This window comes from Macrotis lagotis, chromosome 4 (genome assembly GCF_037893015.1).
Source record: "Macrotis lagotis isolate mMagLag1 chromosome 4, bilby.v1.9.chrom.fasta, whole genome shotgun sequence".
NCBI classification, from domain to species: Eukaryota; Metazoa; Chordata; class Mammalia; order Peramelemorphia; family Peramelidae; genus Macrotis; species Macrotis lagotis.
Window position 1 is genome coordinate 148,431,542 of NC_133661.1, and position 20,695 is coordinate 148,452,236.

Sequence of the window (20,695 nt, forward strand, 5' to 3'; positions counted from 1 at the left end):
ACCTTTGAAATTCCCCTGGTTCATTGAAAGTCCATCTTTTTCCCTGGAAGAGGACATTCAGCCTTGCTGGGTAGTTCATTCTTGGCTGCATTCTAAGCTCTTTTGCCTTCCGGTATATTGTATTCCAAGCCCTACGAGCTTCCAATGTAGTTGCTGCTAAGTCCTGTGTGATCCTGACTGCAGCTCCACGATATTTGAACTGTGTCCTTCTGGCTACTTGTAATATTTTTTCTTTGACTTGGCAGTTCTGGAACTTGGCTATAATATTCCTGGGAGTTGTTTTTTTGGGCTCTCTTTCTTGGGGGGATCGGTGGATTCTCTCCATTTCTATTTTGCCCTCTGCTTCTAGAATATCAGGGCAATTTTCCTGTAGTAATTCTTTGAAAATGATGTCAAGGCTCTTTTCCTGATCATGACTTTCAGGTATTCTAATAATTTTCAAATTATCTTTCCTAAGTCTGTTTTCCATATCAGATGTTTTTTCAATGAGATATTTCACATTTTCTTCTAATTTTTCATTTTTTTTTGTTTTGAAGTATTGATTCCTGATTTCTGTTAAATTCATCAATCTCTCTGAATTCTATTCTTTGTCTGAAGGATTTATTCTCTTCAGAGAGTTTTCTTATCTCTTTTTCCATCTGGCCAATTTTGCTTTTTAAAGCATTCTTCTCCTCAATAACTTTTTCAACTGTTTTATCCATTTGACCTAAGCTGGTTTTTAGCATGCTATTTTCTTCAGCATTTTTTTGGATTTCCTTGACTAAGCTGCTGACTTCATTTTCATGTTTTTCCTGCATCTCTCTCCTTTCTTTCCCCAGTTTTTCTTCTAACTCCCTCATTTGATTTTCAAAGTCTTTTTTGATCTCTGTCATAGCCTGAGCCCAATTTCTGTTTTTCTTGGAGTCTTTAGATGCAGGAGCTTGTGCTTCCTCATCTTCAGACTGAGTATTTTGATCCTTCTTGGGCTCACTTGCAAAATATTTCTCAATGGTCTTCCTCTTGTTTCTTTGTTTGTTCATTTTCCCAGACTAAGCCTGTTTTTTGGGGGTGCTTCCTGAGCTTTTGGGACACTCCCACAACGGTCTCAGTGTGTGAGGCTCTGTCCTCCCTCCTGGTCTGTGAGTGAACATAAGCGCCCCCCTCTGCCATGGGGCTGAGGTGGGGGGCCCCTACTGTTCTATGGGGGGGGGCCTAGACTGCGATCAGGATCTGAATGTGGTCAGAGCTCCAGAGTCCTGTTCCAGGGGCAGAGGACAGAGCTAGGCAATCTCTCTTCACTCCCCTCCCTCAGCTCAATGGGCTCATGCCCTGGGGGCTCCTGCTTAAGGGCTCCACCTGCTTCTGTTTCCAGGTCTAGGCTGCTGAAAGACCAGGCTGCTGGCTGTGTGCCCTGAGGGCTGGGCTCCACGTGCTTGCTCTGGCAGAGGTCCCCCATGTTCCCCCACTTTGCGCTGGTGCTCCCTGGGGTGCAGCTCAGGAGACTCCCCCGCTGCTGTGAGCTGAGGCTCCCAGCGCTCTGGGGCTGCCTCCGGGAGGCTGAAGTTCTTTGGCTCTGGCGGGCCACCCCTCTGGCGGCCGCCCCTCCGACCCCGGGAGCAGAGCCTTTCTGCTCTTTTCCAGGTTACCTTGAGTAGAAGAACTGCCTCACTGGGTCCCTTTGTGGGTTCTGCCTCTCGAAAATTTAGTTAAGAGTCCTTAGTTTATGAGTTTTTATCAGAGAGCTCCTAAGACTCGATCCCTTCATGTTGCCATCTTGGCTCCCCTTTTCCGATGATAATTTCTTGCCCATAAACTTTGTCAACACTTTTTCAGCATCTATTATTCAAACCCCACAATTCTTTTTCTGGATACATATGGCATTCTCCATTTCAGATAGCCCAATATTGTCCTTGGTTGTTGCACTGATGGAATGAGCAAGTCCATTAAGGTTGATGATCACGCCCATGTTGCTGTTAGGGTGTACAGTGTTCTTCTGGTTCTGCTCATCTCACTCAGCATCAGTTCATTCAGATCCTTCCAGGTTTCCCTGAATTCCCATCCCTCCTACTTTCTAATAGAACAATAGTATTCCATCACATACATATACCACAGTTTGTTAAGCCATTCCTCTATTGAAGGACATTCCCTTTAATTCCAATTCTTTGCTACCACAAATAGGGCTACTATGAATATTTTTGTACAAGTGATGTTTTTACCCTTTTCCATAATCACTTCAGGGTATAGACCCAGTACTTATATTGCTGGGTCAAAGGGCATACACATTTTTGTTGCCCTTTGGTCATAATTCCAAATTGCTCTCCAGAAAGGTTGGATGAGTTCACAGTTCTATCAATGTATTAGTGTCCCAGATTTCCCACATCCCTTCCAACATTGATCACTATCTTTTCTGGTCATATTAGCCAGTCTGAGAGGTGTGAGGTGGTATCTCAGAGATACTTTAATTTGCATTTCTCTAATAATTTGTGATTTTTCAGATGAATATGGATCACTTTGATTTCCTCATCTTCAAATTGCCTTTGCATATCCTTTGACCATTTGTCAATTGGGGGAATGGCTTGTTTTTTGAAAATTTGACTCAGTTCTCTGTATATTTTAGAAATGAGCCCTTTGTCAGAAATACTAGATGTAAAAATTATTTCCCAATTTAGTATATCTCTTTTGATTTTGGTTACAGTGGTTTTGTCTGTGCAAAAGCTTTTTAATTTAATTTAATCAAAATTATCTAGCTCATTTTTAATGATGTTCTGCATCTCTACATTGGTTTTAAACTGCTTCCCTTTCCATAAATCTGACAGGTATATTATACCTTGATCTGCTAGTTTGCTTGTAATATGGTTTTTTATGTCTAAATGTTGTATCCATTTTGATCTTATCTTTTTATTGGGTGTGAGTTATTGGTCTAAGTTCTTCCACACTAACATCCAATTTCCTGAATAGCATTCATCAAAGAGTTTTTATTTCAATAGCTAGGTTCTTGAATTTATGAAACAGCAGATTATTATAATCATTTCCTGCTATTGCACCTAGTCCATTCCACTGATCCACCACTTTATTTCTTAGTCAATACCAGGCAGTATGGATGACTAATGCTTTATAATATAATTTTAGATCTAGTAGGGCTAAGCCACATTCCTTTGTATTTTTTTTCATTGAATCCCTGGAAATTCTTGACTTTTTATTTCTTCACATGAATTAACTTACAATTTTTTCTAACTCATTAAAGTAATTTTTTGGAATTTTGATTGGTAGGGCACTAAACAAGGACTTTAGTTTTTGTAGAATTGTCATTTTTATCATATTAGCTTGACTTTATCCATGAACAGTTGATGTTTGCTCAGGTATTTAAATCTGATTTTATTTGTGTGAGGGTGTTTTGTAATTGTTTTCAAAGTTTTTGAGTCTGCCTTGGCAAGTAGACTCCCAGGTGTTTTATATTGTCTGAGATTACATTGAATGGAATTCTCTTTCTCACTCTTTCTGCTGTATCATGCTAGTCATATATATATATATGAAATGTTGAGGATTTATGAGGGTTTATCTTATATCCTGTGACTTTGCTGAATTTGCTAATTATTTCTAGTAGTTTTTTAGATGATTCTTTTTGGATTCTCTAGATATACCATCATGTCATCTGCAAAGAGTGAGTTTTGTTTCTTCCTTCCCAATTCTAATTCCTTCAATTTATTTTTCTCCTCTTATGACTGAAGCTAACATTCGTAATATGATATTGAACAGTAGTGGTGATAATGGTAACCCTTTTTTCACCCCGATCTTATTGGGAATGTCTGTAACCTATCGCTATTGCATATGATGCTTGTTAATGGTTTCAGATAAATATTGCTTATTATTCTAAGGAACAATCCATTTATTCCTACACTCTCTAGTGTTTTTAGTAGGAATGGGTGCTGTATTTTGTCAAAACATTTTTTAACAGCTTACAAAAAATTATTTTCAAAAAGTTAAACAAAGAACATACAATGACTAGTTTTATATATCAACAGAAAAAAATAGGCTCTACGGAATGTAAAGGACAAGTGGAGATCCAGGGCATGGATGGTGCTTCCTTCCTTAAACTTGTTCCAGGGTTTCTAGCATAATGTTACTGTTTCTTTGGATTACCATCATTCCAATATTGCTCTGTTGCCCACCTGGTGCCATCTCTACACATTCATCAATCACAAGATTCATAAATGGATTGAACCCTTGCAATATTCCTTGGATATACTTTCCACCATTTAATTGCAATGGACTTCTTGTCCATAAACTTTGTCAACACTTTTTCAGCATTTATTGATATGATCATATGATTTCTGATTGGTTTGTTATTGATATAATTAATTATACTTACAGTTTTCTTAATATTGAACCTACCCTGCATTCTTGGGTTAAATCCTGCTTGATCATAATGTATTATCCTAATGATAACTTGTAATTGTTTTTCTAAAATTTTATTTAAGATTTTTACATGTATATTCATCAGGGAGATAGTTCTATAATATTCTTTCTCTGTTTTATCTCTTCCTGGTTTATGTATCAGCACCATATTGGTGTCACAGAAAGAGTTAGGCAGAGTTCTGTCTTCACCTATTTTTCCAAATGATTTATATAGAATTAGAACCAATTGTTCCTTAAATGTTTGATAGAATTCACTTGTGAATCCATCTGGCCATGGAGATTTTTTCTTATGGAGTTCAATAATGGATTGTTGAATTTCTTTTTCGATATAGGGCTATTTAAGTGTTTAATTTCCTTTTCATTTAATCTGGTCAATTTAAACTTTGGAAAATATTCATCAATGTCACTTAGATTGGTAAATTTATTGACATAGAGTTGGGCAAAATAATTCAGAGTTATTGCTTTTATTTCCTCCTTATTGGTGGTGACTTTACCTTTTTCATTTGTGAGACTAGCAATTTGGTTTTCTTTCTTTTTTTATTACATTAACCAGAGGTTTATCAATTTCATTGGTTTTATTTATTAGTTTGTTTTCTTGCTTTTGATTTTATTAAATTCTCCTCTAATTTTTAGAATTTTTAATATTTTATTTTATTGGGGGTTTTTAACTTGTTCTTTTTCCAATTATTTTAGTTGCATATTTAGTCCACTGATTTCCTCTTTCTCTAATTTGTTTATTCATTCATTCATTTCTTTGTTTCTTTATTTAGGTTTTTGCAAGGCAAATGGGGTTAAGTGGCTTACCCAAGGCTGCACAGCTGGGTAAATATTAAGTTTCTGAGGCCAGATTTGAGCTCAGGTACTCCTGCTCCAAGGCCAGTGCTCTATCCACTGTACAACTTAGCCACCCCTCTAAGTTATTAATGTAAGCATTTAAAGTTATAATATATACCCTGACAGCTGCCTTAAGTGTATCCCATAGGTTTTGGTATGTTGTTTCATTATTGTCATTATATAGACTGAAATAATTAATTCTGTCTATAACTTGTTGGTTGATCTTCTCATTCCTTAAAATAAGGTTATTTAGCTTCCAGTTAGTTCTGGGTCTTTATCTCCCTGGCCCAATATTTCATATTATTTTTATTGCATCATGATCTGAGAAAGATATATTCACTATTTCTGCAATTGATCATTGGGTTTTTATGCCCTAGTACATGGTCAATTTTTGTGTAAGTGTCATGTACTGCAGGGGGAAAAGTATATTCATTTCTATCCCCATTCAATTTCCTCCATAGGTCTATCATATCTAGGTTTTCTAAAAAATCTATTTACCTCCTTAACTTCCTTCTTGATTATTTTATGTTTAGACTTATCTAATTCTGAGAGCATGAGATTGAACTCTCCCACTAGTAGGGTTTTGCTTTCTATGTCTTCCTGTAGCTCTTTCAACTTCTCCGCTAAGGATCTGGATGCTGTGCATACATATTTTACTTTTGAAATTACTTTGTTGTCTATGGTACTGTTTAGAAGGATATAGTTTCCTTCTTTATCTCTTTTAATGCTATCTATTTTTGCATCTGCTTTGTCTGAGAGAAGGATTTCTACCCCTGCTTTTTTCACTTCAGCTGAAGCAAAGTATATTTTGCTCCAACCTTTTACCTTTAGTCTATATGTGTCTCTCTGCTTCAAAAAGTTTCTTTTAGGCAGCATATTTTACGATTCTGGTTTTGAAACTTCTCTGCTATTTGCCTATGTTTTAAGGGAGAGTTCATCCCATTCACATTCAAACTTATAAGTACTAACTCTTTATTTCCCTCCATGCTATCTTCCCTCTGTTTGCATTTTTTCCACTTTTTTTCCCTTGATCCATATTCCTCTGTATTTTCTTTCTGAATACCACCACTTTCAGTGTGCCCTCCTATATCAACCTCCTCCCCTTTCTTTCCACTTTCCCTTTCCCCCTTCTTCCTTCCCTTACTTCTGTTAGTTCCCCTTTTCCCCTTTTAATGCTTGAAAGGTAAGATAAATTTCTTAACTTAAGTGAGTGTATGTAAGACAACTTTAAGCCAAATATGATAAGATGAAGATTCAGGTGATTTTCATCTCCTCCCTTCTTGCCCTCTATTATAATAAGTCTTTTGTATCTCTTAATATAATGAAATTTACACCATTCAAACTCCTCCAATCTCCTGTCTCTTCACTGTACCCCCCTTTAAGGAGGTATTGTTTTTATTTTATTTGTATTTGCATTTTTTATTATTTTAGGTTTTTGCAAGGGAAACGGGGTTAAGTGGCTTGCCCAAGGCCGCACAGCTAGGTAATTATTTTTAATTGTCTGAGCCCAGATTTGAACCCAGGCACCCCTGACTTCAGGGCCGGTACTTTATCTACTACACCACCTAGCCACCCCGAGGTATTGTTTTTAAATCATTCTCTCTGAGTCACAGAAAAGTTGAGTGTCCATCACTTCAGGCTAAATATATTCTCTCTAATAGAGTTACAATTCTTGAGAGTTATTGGAGTCTTTCTCCCAGGTGGGGATATAGCCAATTTCATCTTATGGGATAGCCGTATTCCACCACCCCACTTTGTTCCCACCTTTTCATGTGTCTCTTGAACCTCCTGTTTGATATTCCAAATTTTCTATTTGGCTCTGGTCTTTTCATCAGGAAATATTGGAAGCCTTCCATTTCATTAAATACCCATCTTTTCCCCTGGAAGAGAAGGCTCAGCTTTGCTGGATAGTGTATTTTTGGTCGCATTCCAAGCTCCCTTGCTCTTCTGAATATCTCATTCCAGGTCCTTTGATCCCTTAATGTTGATGCAGCTTGTCCTGTGTAATCCTTCCTTTTTCTTTCTGGCTGCTTGCAGGATTTTTTCTTTTATTTGATATTTCTGGAATTTGGCCACAACATTCTTTGGTGTTTTCATTTTAGGATCTCTTTCAGGAAGGGATTGATGTATTCTTTCAATAAGTACTTTGCCCTCTGGTTCCATGACATCAGGGCGATTTTCCATCAATAAATCCTGTAATATTAAGTCCTGGCTTTTTTTCTCTTCAATGTTTCCAGAAAGACCTATTATTCTCAGGTTGTCCCTTCTTGTTCAGTTCTCAAGGTCAGTGGTTTTGCTGATGAGGTATTTTACATTTTCTTCTTTTTTTCCAATCTTTTGGCTTTAACAAAATTTTGTTGTCTCATGAAGTCATTAGTTTCCACAGATTCCATTCTTATTTTTTTTAGAGAAAAATTTTCTTCATTTACCTTTTGCAACTCCTTTTCCAATTGGTCAATTCTGTTTTTGAAGGAGTTTTCCATTTGCCCAAGTGTAGTTTTGAGAGAATCATTCTCTTTTTTGCATTTACCTAATTGAGGATTTGAGAGAATTATTCTCATTTTGTATTTGTCCAATTGTGTTTTCCAAGGATGTGTTTACTTGTTGTGAGATGTTAATTTTCTCTTTCAATGTGTTAATTTTCTTTTGAGTTTCTCTTCCCAATTGATTTTTAAACTCTTTCTTGATATTTTTCAAGAAAGTCTTTCAAGACTGGAGACCAATTCATATTCTCCACAGCAGTGCTAGATCTCTCTGGGTTAGATTCTATTTCTTTTAAGTATTTCTCCATGGGTCCCCCTTTTTGCTGACCTTTCTTCATTTTCCTAGGACCTTGTGTTGGGGCGAGTGGATGACTCTCAGAGGTTTGCTTTTGAAAACCCTAGGGGCTTTGTTCTCTTGGTTTAGTAACTGCAAGGGCCAGCCAGTCAGGGGCTCTGGTTGCTTTCTCTGGAGTACTTGATACCCTCAACAGCAGGGCCTGAGTTCATGTTGATCAATGGGCTAGGTCCTGGAGGTGGGAGTTAATGTCCCTTTCAGCTGAATGAACTCTGTTGCCCACACCTGAACCTGAGGGGGTGAGGGGAATTTACCATTCCTTCTGTGAAGAGTGTTCCCCAAAATGTATGGAGCTCAGGTCCCTTGCCAGCTTGTCAAATTCCAAGTATGCTCTGTGACTCTGTGTTGGAACTCACTTTCCCATCACTCTTCCCACCCCCAGCCAAAGATTCTTCAGTTAAAGTTGGTCCTGAGATGGCCACTCACCAAAGTCTCCATACATAGCCAAGGCTAGTCCAATAGCTTCCCCTGTTGTTGTCCCTGTGGTCTGCCTCTGCTCTTTGCTCCCATTTCACTCATGATCTCCTGAGACAGACCTTGTGAGTAGGTGTTTTCCTAGCTTCTCTTTTTGGATTTTGTCAATGGAATTTTTGTTAAGAGTTTTCTTTCATGTTATTTTTTTGAGAGGGAGCCAGGAGCATTTAGAACAGTGCCTGCCTTCTCTCTGCCATCTTGACCAAAAGTCCCCTTTTAAAATTTTTTTAAAAAATATTTTATTTATCTTTTCTATTGTAGGACTTCTTGAAGCTATTCCAATCTCATTTTGGGGAGTTAGACTGTAGGCTCAATTTTTTCCACTATGCTTTGCTTAATCTCTTCATTTCATTGTAATGTTTTTTTTTGTTTACTCACTTGTTCATTCTGGTCAGTTTTCTAAGGGATATTTTAATGAATATTTCTTTTATTTCTCTTTTTTTGTTGTTATTTTGCTTTATTTGGCATATTTTTATTATTTTTCAGTGATAAGGGGAATTGATCTTATCCATAGCCATTTGCCTAATTATTTTATTAAATTTTTCTGTGATTTTAAAATTTTCATTTCTGTTTCTATGAACCTATGAATTTTTGGTGATAATGAATTATCATTTAGAAAATTATAGTACATTAAAATATTAACAATTAAATAATTCCTATATAGTATTAATAATTTAACATCAATTTTATCTCTTCTTCTGCCACCTTGACATCATCTTTGCTGAAATGGAATGTTGTTTCATAGGATAGATAGCTTGTAGTATACTTTGTAGTAAGGTCCACTTTGTGAATTTGTAGCTACTCCTAACCTTCCTTCTCAGAGTCCAATATGGAACAGTGGCTAGGGCAGTGGTCCTATAGAGTCAGGAAGACTGTGTCCTTATCTAGCCTCAGGTGCTTAATAGTTCTGTGATCTTGTACAAGTTACTTATTCTCTGATTGCCTTGATTTTGTCATCTTTAAAATGAATTAGTGATACTACACACCTCCCAGGTTGTGAAGATCAAACAAGATAATATAGATAAGGTACTTTGAAAATTTTAAAAGTCTTAAGTTACATGCTATTATTATTATTATTAGTCTTTGTCTTTTAAAATATATTCTTTATATTATCTTTTTGAATTCTCGTGAGAATTCTGTGAGATTATCAGTGTGTCTAGAGAGAATTTTATCTGAACAAAATCTTCCTGAAGTGCCAGAGTTTCCTCAATATAAAGAGGTTGTAAGGATCAATGAAATAACAATTATCAAATGCTTAACATAGTACCTGCCCCATAATAGGTGCTATATAACTGCTCCTGCCCTTACACAGAATACATACAAATACAAATATATCCATTAGATAGATAGATAGATAGTTAGATAGATAGATAGATAGATAGATAGATAGATAGATAAACATATGTGGCTCTCTTTATATACACACAAACCTAGTGAACAACCTTCTAGAGATGAGATTCTCTGTACTACCTGATTTGGTCTTAATACTGCAGGTCTAATCTCTCACCAACTCATACTGGAAGCCTTTTCAGATAGACAAAAACTGTATGAGCTCGTGGTTTACTCCAGTCTTTGAGAATTTAGTATTACCACCATGCCACAATCAAATCACCATAGTGCTCCTCCTATGAAGGATATTTAGCATACACAGAAAATAAAGAACATTTATACATATAGAGAAAATGCAGTACTTTCTAAGTGTTCAAAGAAATCATGCAATATTTCTTGCTTGGTTTAATGGGTGAAATTTGAGCAACAATCCATTGTAATTTAAGAGATTTCCTGGCAAACATGTCAAATTAATATCTACATTAATCATTTTTATGTTTGACATCAACCCAATCTCCATTCTCCCATTAAAGACAATGAGATCAATCCATTTTACCACTATGATATTCTGTGAAGGGGAAACAATAAATTATAAATTTTATATTTAGAATCAAGTCAGTATCTAATTATATTTTGATTTGTGTCTTGACATGCAGTTGGACTGTTAAGAACTGGGCATGTGAAGTTGGATGAATCATATTTGCCTAATTATACCTTGTAATTATAAAACATAACAGTGATAATCCAATAAATGATTTAAAACTTTATTGACTATGTTCAGCCAAACAGAAAGAGGTTGTGAGAGCATGATACAATGACAACTTGACTGAGATTCTGAAGAACTGGAATTCCTTTAGTCCCATATCTGTTATCAAAAAAACTACAATACCTTAGTTAACTTACTTAACTTCTTTGGGCCTCAATTTCACCATTTTTGTAACATTTTAACATGCATTTCAGTAAACATTTACTAAATCAGGTCCTGTGCTAATTTGGGGAGATAAGCAAAAAAAGAAAGCTAGTTTTTATCCTCAAGGAATTTACAATCTATTGGAGACAAATAACAGATACAAGTTAGGTGAAAAGCAGGAGGGAGTGGTGGGATTGGAGGTAGGCACCTATACTGGGGCATGGAGAAAAAGTTCTAAAGGTGAAGTCTATCTATTTTGAGACCTTTCTAAAATTGGAAGCTCTGGGAGAAATTCATCAATGGGAGAGAGGGAAGCTCAAGGGATTCAGGAGAAGGGAACTGAATCATGGTAACAAAGAATGGCAAGAAAAGCATGGTGGGTCTGAGACCTGACACTTAACAATGGTGCAATAATAATATATACCATTTATACTGCAGTTTATGGACAATCGATCAATAAATCAAGGTTTTATTAAATATGTAGTAGGCATTAAATACTAGGCCAGATGCTGGAGATGTAAAGATAAAATGAATGATTTCCTCACCTTAAGGTGCTTACATTCTCTTGGGGAGAAATATTGTGTAGGTACTTTAGGAGAAGCTGGTGAATCAGAAAAGGTACCATGTAGGAGGCTGATCTGAGCTTTAAAGAAAGGTAGAAATTCTGACACATAGAGGTAAGGAAGAAGTGCATTCTAGTGACAGGAAACTCTGCCTATGTAAAGGCATGGAATCAGGATTTGGAATATCATATTGAAAGGACAGCAAAGTGACCAGTTGGTTTGGGTCATAGAGTGCATGGAATAGAACAATAAATAGCCAGATCAGAAAGTTTAGTTGGATATAGGTTGTAAAATGCTTTAAAAAACAGAGACATTTGCATTTGATTCTTGAGACAACAGGGAGCCACTGAATTTTGTTAAGGAGGGCAGTGACTTGGCCAGATAAGCTTCAGGGTTATCATTTGGACAACTATGTGTGAGAAGGATTGGAAAATGAAGAGAATAGAAATTGGTAGATCAATTAAAAGTCTAGCATAATAGTGCAGATTAGAAGTGAGGCTTAAGAAAGGAAGTGCAAATATTGTTTTACAAGTGAGAAAACTGAGACAAGAGAGATTAAGCAATATACCCAAGATAAATGGTGGAAAAAAAGACATGAATCCAAACTCAGGACCCTTTCCATTAGATAATAGCTACTTCTCCATGCCATAGGTAGGGATGGGAGTGAGGGATGAGGTGATGAGAACAAGTGTAGACTTAATTACTAATAAAGTCTTCCTTGGTTTTGTCATTCTTTAATTCTAAGTTTGCCTTGGTGTTGTTGTCCTGACAGAGATTATAGGAGGTCTTGACATAAAAATCTACATTCAATGAAATGAAGTTTAAGTTAACAGTAAATGACTGTTTAGGTCCCTAGAGCAGATCCATTTCTTTAAATACTTACTACACTACTATCCAATTACCATGTAAAATGCCTTGGGATGCCATTGATATGAAAGGTGATTTTTTTTAATGACATTTTGTACTATAATTTTTTAAGGGCTATTTATCTCAGGGTGAATGCTAAGGGAAAGTGTTTAATAGTTATTTTGCATTTAAACAACCTACTTGTGAAACCTTGAGTTACATTTTCTTAAAGTCCAACTTTGACTCAGCTCTCATATGATATGACAATCACTGTAAATGTTGGTGCATCAACTGCTCCAGACTTGTAGCCTGAGAACACATGTGTATGCAATAGAGCACTCGTAAACCATAAGGCACAGAGTTCCTCCTTACCCCTTTCATCATTTCTTCAGCAGTCAGCACAATGAAAATATTGCATATTACAAAAGGAAAATGCAAGATGCATGAATCATTTAGGATTACAAATTTTAGGCCAAATCTGCAGGAAGGGAAAGCCAGGGGAGAAAAAGAAAAAGAGATAGGGAAAAAGGGGGGTGGGGAACAGAGCACAGAGAGAGATGCAAGATAAAGTCACAAGGAAAAAGAGACAGAGAGACAAAGAGAGATTTGGATATAGGGAGACAGAGACAGAAATAGAGAGACTGAGATAGAGGGTAAGATAGAGGAGGAGAGAGGAAGAGAGAAAGGGAAGAGAGAAAAAGTGATAGAGAACAAGAGGGAGAGACATAGAATTGTTTCCCTCCTTAGAGATGTTGGGAAGGGCATTTGTGATTTCAGTTGTAAACTCCATGAAATTTTTTTGATTCCACATGGACTTGATTGATCTGAAAGTTGACTGGACCTCAGGAATCCATAGTTTGCATCTGTTTAAAGAGACAAGGTTTGTTTCTATGAACAGGCTATGCCTGTAGGGAAGAAGAGGTAGACCATAGAAGATGAGTGTGACTGACAGAGGAGGAAACAATTCTGCATACCACTTATGAACCCAAACTGCCAAGCTCCATACGGCTCTAATAAGTAACCACTTGGTGTTTAACATTTTACAATCTCATTAAATCATAATTTAAAGGGTGCTTTTTTCCCCCAGAACAAATAAAACTCTGTTAAATTCTAATAGCGATCTTTGGAACAGCTGTTTTTTGCTACGGCATGTGTAATGACCTTCTAATTGTATTAGATGTGGAATGGAAATGTTTACATTTCCTTTCTTGTCTAAAAATGTGCTAAATAACAGAAGCCAAGGAAAAGAGTTTCATTGCAAATACCAAAGTTATTAACCCTTGTTTTCAAAGGGATGTAGGTCATTAGAAACATAATTCCAAGAATGGGGCTATTTTGGAAGAAGTGTTGTGTCCTGAGAAAAATTGAGAATTGGGCAAGTTGGTTGTAAGCCTTTGGCTTCATAGTTCTGTTCCCTTTTTATTACTTGCTTAGCTTTCCCTTCCTTTCCCCCAAGTTTTCATTCATTCATTTATCCAGAATTTATTAAGCACATCCAGAATTTATTAATTTGTCCTGTGTCAGACACTGAAGTTGGAGCAGGAAAAAAATATGAAAAAAAAGTTTCAAGTTTCTGTCCTTAAATGCAGTTATATTCTAGGAAGTATCTAGTGCTCCTCTGACTTAGATCCCTGCTCATATCAAAATCCAATCTCAGATCTCTCATTCTGATATTAGTGAAAGAAGGTATTTGGGGAATGGATAAGAGACTTTCTGAGTTTCCAGACATCCTATATTAGAAGCAATTGGAGGATATATAATTAAAATTTTACCATGCTATTAAGAACATATAAAAATAAATGAATCCATGTTACTTATTTAATAATTAGCAAATTGAGTAAATCTATTTTTTCAAAAATTGTTAGTGGTGACTTTTGTTTTCATATGATCCTCATTTTCCAAAATATCCTTCCCCCTCCCTGGTCCAGAAATATATAATTGCATATTCTCTCAGTAAATCCATAATCCCCCACAACTGTGAAGAAAGGATGAGGTACATTCTCATATCTCATATTTAGGGCCAATGTATACCATTATAAATCTCATAGTTTTTAGCTTCAATTTTGTTCTTGTCTTCCCCCCCAATTTACATTATTGTAGTCACTGTTTATAATGTCTTTCTGCTTGTACTTTCTTGCATCAGTTCATATAAATCTTTCCTAATTTTCCTATATTCTTCATGTTTATAACTTCTAAAAGTGCAGAAAGAGTTCATAGTTTTGTCTGGATGCATTTTATAGTTATTTTCTTAATCACAGGTAGACAATTCACATAGAGGATAAATGCCCTGGAGAGATTCATATATATACATACATATATATATATATATATATATATATATATATATATATATATATATATATATATATATATATATAGCATCTGGAGGATGCTTCATCATACATGATCAATCTCTCCATGATCAATCTCTCCTTCAAAGTACCCTTAGCAACTATCTTTTTTGCTCTTCTGTCAACTCCCTTACGTTTGGGAGTAAAATTAGAATGTTCCTACTCAGGGGAAGTCTTATACATAATGGAAAATGTAGGTGACAACTAAGGGAGTCATTTAATTTTTCTGGTTTTTAAAGGGACAATATGGAATGGGGGATAATGTTGCTCTTGAAATTGGGTCCAGGAAGAATTGAGTTCAATTCTCATTTCTGATACTTCATACCTGAATGTAAAGGACAATTTACTGAATCTTTCTGAGTCTTTTTATTCATCTGTAAGATGAAAGGGTTGAAGTAAACAATGCATCTTCCAGTTTTAAGTTATTCATCATTTGCCAAATCTCTAATAGTAGTTGGAGGTCTGACTTTCTCTGTGGGCTAATTTGGTTATCAGTGCCTGTCTACCAAGAATATCTACTTGCCCCTGGGTCTAAAATTCTCATCATTATTAGAATTCCCTGATTAAGGTCACGTGTTATCAGGGAAGAATAACACATTATTAGCTTACTCATAATTGGAATTACTTTATCTGAATGAAATTTACTGTCACTTGGGAGAGAAGTGAATTGTAAAAACACCCCAAATGGGGCAGAGGTCAAGTAAGTTTTGATAGGAGTTGAGGTAGGGAAAAGTACTAAAAACAACATGGCCTATATTCCCCATTTCTTCAGTTACATAGAAAGGAGAACTTATCATTTTTTAAAGGAGTAACAACAAAATAACTCCATAAAATCTGTCATTCCTAAAAATGACTCCAATATTTAGGACACCAGCTATAAACATCTCATGAAAAAGAAAGCAGAGGGCCGGAGTCCTGATTGTCACTGAGATGAATGAAAGAGAGAGGGTTTTACTGAAGCTAACTGGTTAAAATTCTTTTAACAACATTTCCTTAATTCTTCAAACTGGCTATAATTAATTCCATTCACTCTCTACCTATGGGACTATCTTAGCTCCTCTGAGGTTTTGAACTGCATTTCATTTCCTATCCAAATGATTGAATTTTTGTATGGGCCCTGTGGCTTGAGCTCATTCTGTAACCTCAAGTTCTAAAAGATCATTGCTTTTTCTTAGATAAGAACCAAATAGAGAAATTTATTGATGCTCAATCTGGGAAGGACCTCAGTGATCATCTGACTCAATCTGCTTATTTTATAGAGAAAATAGACCTAGAGATATAAAGATTTAGTGGTTTCCTATAACCTCTGGGATAAAATACAAACTTCTTTGATTCTTTACAAAACTTGAAACTGCATAATTTGGTTCTAGTCTAACTTTCTAGACTTAATTCATATTAGTCCCCTGTATGTACTCTGTGTTCCAGTAATACTAGCTTCTTTGCTGTTTCTGGCACGGGATATTCCCCCCTTAACCAACATACCTTCATGATACTGCCATCAGTTTCTGGAATCCATAGGACCCTTCAGGTGCCATCATTTGCAAACATGTTAGTACTCTGATCACCTCTCCCTTACATCTTCATTCTCCTTCCGCTAATCTATAGATATCTGCAAAATGCTTTAAAAAATCTTAAACAGATATAAAACAATTATCTATTATTATTTAACTATAACCATATACATGTTGTATGATACAAATGGTTTCTATTGCTGATTTGATGTTTGTGGAAGTTGTTATTTCAGGGGCTCAAGATTTGGATCTAGAAATGACTTCAGGAGACATCTAGTCTTATTCCCTCATTTCATAGTTAAGGAAATTGAGGCCACAGAAAATTAAATCATTTGTCCATTGATAAGAAAGCTAAGTAAGAATCATAGGTGGCTTTTGAACCCAGGCCATCTGACACTAAAGTCAGGACTCTTTCCATCATACATACTACATTTTTTCCAGTAGGGGTTCCAATCAAGGAGCTTCTATTTCCCCAGAAGTATCAGAAACTTGCCAAGGCAGGATGGGAACTATTTTCCAAAGACTATACTGTCTTACTGATATCATTTCACATATACTATCTATATCTATATCTATATCTATATCTATATCTATATCTATATCTATATCTATGTCTATATCTATATCTATATCTATATCTATATCTATATCTATATCTATATCTATATCTATATCATCTGTCTTTCTATCTCTATCTCTATCTCTATCTCTAGCTCTATCTATCTCTGCATCTACATCTACATCTATATCATCTATATTTATTTCTATATCATCTATATCTATACCTATACCTATACCTATACCTATACCTATACCTATACCTATATCTATATCTATATCTATATCTATATCTATATCTATATCTATATCTATATCTATATCTATATCTATATCTATATCTATATCTATGTCTATGTCTATGTCTATATCTATACCTATCTATATCTATATCTATACCTATCTATATCTGTATCTAATCTATATCATCCATATCTGTATCTGTATCTATATCTATATCTATATCATCTATATCTATCTCTATCTCTATCTCTATCTCTATATCTCTATCTCTATTTATATCTATATGTATTTCCTTTCATATTCAGTAGGAAATACAAAAAGATTTATGGAAAAATCAAGAAATCTAGGGATTAAAAAATAGGTAGAAACTTCTGATATAGTATCAGAAGGCTGGATTCCAATTTAGAATGTCTTGTGTTCAAGTCCTAATTCTGATACATATGGATTTAAAAAAAATTTAGACTTGTGGAATAAATCAAACATTTCCATAACATAGTATAATAATATGATGATTGCACATTAAATTGCAAATCCATTATGTACATCTTGCTACTCCTTTTGTAATATATAATAAAATTAACATGCAAATTTCATTTTTCCCTCTTTTCTTCCCCTCTCCACCCTAGAGATGGCTACTATTAGACATAAACAGATGTAAAATTATTTTATTCATACTTTTATTTATCAATTCTTTCTCTAGATTCAGATAGTCTTTCTATATAACTTTATAGTTAATTTGGGCATTTATAATAGTCAAAATGACTCATTCTCTCAAAGTTATTCTTAAAACCATATTATGGTTATTGTATGCAATGTTTTCTTGGTTTTACTTATTTCACTCTTCATTAAATTATGCAAGTATTTCCATGTGTTTCTCAGATTGTTGAACTCATTTCATATTTCTGATACAAATCAATTGAGTGACTCTGTCTGCTTAACATCTTAGGACTTCAGTCAAATTTTTAGGCCTACAAATTGCAGAATAGCTGCCACTTTACATTTTTAGAGGGTATTTTATCATTGGGAGTTAGAGAGACAACAGGTTAATATGGATAGAGGGCTGGTCTTGGAGTCAGAATCTTAATTTCCTCACCTGTAAAAAGAAAGATTTGGGCTTGATGAATTTAAGGGATCTTCTCACTCTACACCTGTGATACATCATTGAGATCACAGGTCTGGTCTCTCTTCCTTCCACCCTTTCCAAAATTATTCTCAATGCCTATCACAAGAACCTACACAATAGTAGATGCTTGATAAATGTTCATGTAATTGAAATGGACAAAGTTATTTACACAAGGCCATAAAACTAGAATTTCTAGTTTTGTATTTTCATATATTTATCACATATTTACATGAAGATATACATATGGACAAGTAATATATAAAAGATACTAAATTTGAAATAATAGGATTGAAATTAAAGGGGACAGCTAGGTGGTGCAATGGAAAGAGCACTAGCCCTGGAGACAGGAGTACCTGGGTTCAAATTCGACCTCAAACACTTAATAATTACTTAGCTGTGTGGCCTTGGGCAAGCCACTTTACCTCATTGCCTTGCAAAAACTAAAAAAAAAAAAAAAAAAAGAAATTAAAGGACATCACCTCAGCAATGAAGGAATTTACAATCTAATTGTCCCTACTGAGGACCATAGCAAGCATTTGAATTCCAGGAGTTATGATGGTAACAACACTTAACTAAGAATCAGAAATCTGGGTGGTATTTTGAGTTGTTTTGTTGTTGTTGTTGCTTTCAGTAACCAGGTCTCCTTAGGTAAGTCATATAATTGGTTGGATCTTCATTGGAAAAGGTTCTTAACCTTTTACAGTGTCATAGACTTCCTTGGCAGTCTCGTATAGTTTTTGGATCCCTTTCAAGGATAATCTTGTTACATTTAAAATAGATAGAATTAAAAAGGAAGCAATTATATTGAAAACAGTTGTCAAAATATTTTTAAAAATCAAGTTCATGAACTTGATTAAGAGCCTTTGAATTGGATAATCTTAAAGGTCCCTTGACAATATGACATCCTGATTTTGGATTCTGTAGCTGGGTAACCCTGTAGCCACTGAAGGCCCCTAGCCAAGTTGTTGTCACATTAATCACAGGCCGCCTCAGAATAGGTTATTTACACTTGTGTCACTTCCTTCAGGATTCGATTACTGTAATTCCACATCGCCTCGTTTGCACAACAGGGCTCCTCATGAACTCCAGCTGGTATATGGGGTTGCTGGATTCCTTGTGAAGATGGTTTGATTCAAACCCATTTCATCTACTTCCTTCCTTTGCTTTGGTTCCCTGACTCTGAAATGTTCCCTCTATCCCCACCCCTAATACCTTTTTTGAAAAACATTTAAGCAGTCCTGACCAAGGATGTTTTGAACTGAATTTTACCTCTGATTTCTGTGGTCAAATTCTGTACAATCAAATTATTCAGTGTTTGCTCAAATGTTGTGCAAAGCCCTGGCCTTTCGTGGCAAGATTCTTATTTACAGACTTTTTCTTTCTCATTGGAACTATCCGATGCTCAGATTGTATTGATTTTTTTTTTAAATTGAGACTTCTTGACTTATCTCATGCTGCCCAAATTGATTTTTTCTGATGGGTTATTTGGCTTCTTTACTGATTTTTCCATTTTATTTTATTAACTTTTTTTTGGGGGGGGATTGTTTCCTCCCACCTTCCATCCTCCAGTCAACTGATTACCATTCTTCATTCTGAGTTACTAGTTCTAGGTGAAGAGACTCAGTCTTCTTTAATATACACATCACAACCGTACAATATTCCAAGATTTAAAACATGCCATAGAATTTTTCTAATAGTGCTCTACTTATTTCTGAGTTTAAACTGTATTTGTTATATTGTGATTAGATGTTCTAACCAACCTAATTCAGATTAAATCTGCCATCTGAGTCTTATTGCCCTGGACAAATTTCTTAAGTCATCTCTCAAATTAAGTGTATTTCCTTCTTTCTCATCAGTCTAACCTAATGAGGCATTTTTTCTGCAAAATTATTTACCTGATGAGACAGATATACTCTATCTAAGAATGTTAGTGAGTATATTATTTCTCTGGATGAGCTCCTGAGAGAGAGGACAGAGTCAAATATACTTTGTTGAAAAGAGAAAATGATTTGTTTATTTTATTCAAAAGAAATAATTTAATTTCTCTGTCTCCTTTAATCACCTTTACACATCATCCATTTGATTTTATGGTGGGTATAATAGTCTGATATCATTTTATGTATGCTATTTCCATTCAAGTGAAAGAATTCATTAGAGTTGGGTTTTGATCTTGACCTCCAATTGGTATGTGATACAAAGCCAGATTCATAACCAGGTCTGAGCAAGAGTTACAGAAAAGACAACATAGAGATAACTGGGCTTAACATATAGTTCCCAAGAATAATTGGTTAGAAGAGAAATATAGAAAAATTACCAGAAGGTAGTCTTCTCTTGGCACCATCTTTAGCCATAACTGAGTGAGCTTTTTTTTTTCCTTTGCAACTGAATTTCTTTTTTCTAAAAAAATGTTTTTGAAAAGACTCAAAATGTCAGTTATGACTCTGAGCTGTTTATCCTAGTTTATTAACGCATATAGGAAGTTTCATATTACTTCATGATCAGTACTCCTGGGTCATTCAGATAGGTACTATTGTTCATAAGACAGACTAAATCTAACTAAATCAGATAATTCACAGGCAATCAAAAACAGTAGGACTAGAAAAATAACTTGGGCAGTGATGGGTGAAAGTACAGAGAATTGACTAAAAAGTGGACAGAATGAGACTGGGATATAATCTGGTTTCTAGTCCTGGTTTAGACAGTAAAACTTGTTTAATCTC

General features: G+C 35.3%; 1 protein-coding gene across 1 annotated transcript; it reads right to left on the reverse strand.

Annotated features, from left to right (window-relative positions):
* Window positions 1–4,068: 4,068 nt before the first annotated feature.
* On the reverse strand, window positions 4,069–19,026 carry LOC141522743 (small nuclear ribonucleoprotein G-like). The gene is made up of 2 exons (XM_074236216.1): window positions 18,983–19,026; window positions 4,069–4,264 (listed from the first exon to the last, which is right to left on the reverse strand). Exons 1-2 carry the CDS (start codon window positions 19,024–19,026, stop codon window positions 4,069–4,071), a joined length of 240 nt encoding a protein of 79 aa, XP_074092317.1.
* Window positions 19,027–20,695: the final 1,669 nt, after the last annotated feature.

Bases quoted from the DNA above. Each gene is read 5' to 3' on its own strand.
- LOC141522743 (XM_074236216.1), bottom strand. From the start codon at position 19,026: ATGTGGAATTACAGTAATCGAATCCTGAAGGAAGTGACACAAGT. The intron at 4,265-18,982 runs GTAAATAACCTA...GTGTTGACAAAG, and splicing joins CTGAAGGAAGTGACACAAGT to TTTATGGACAAGAAGTCCAT.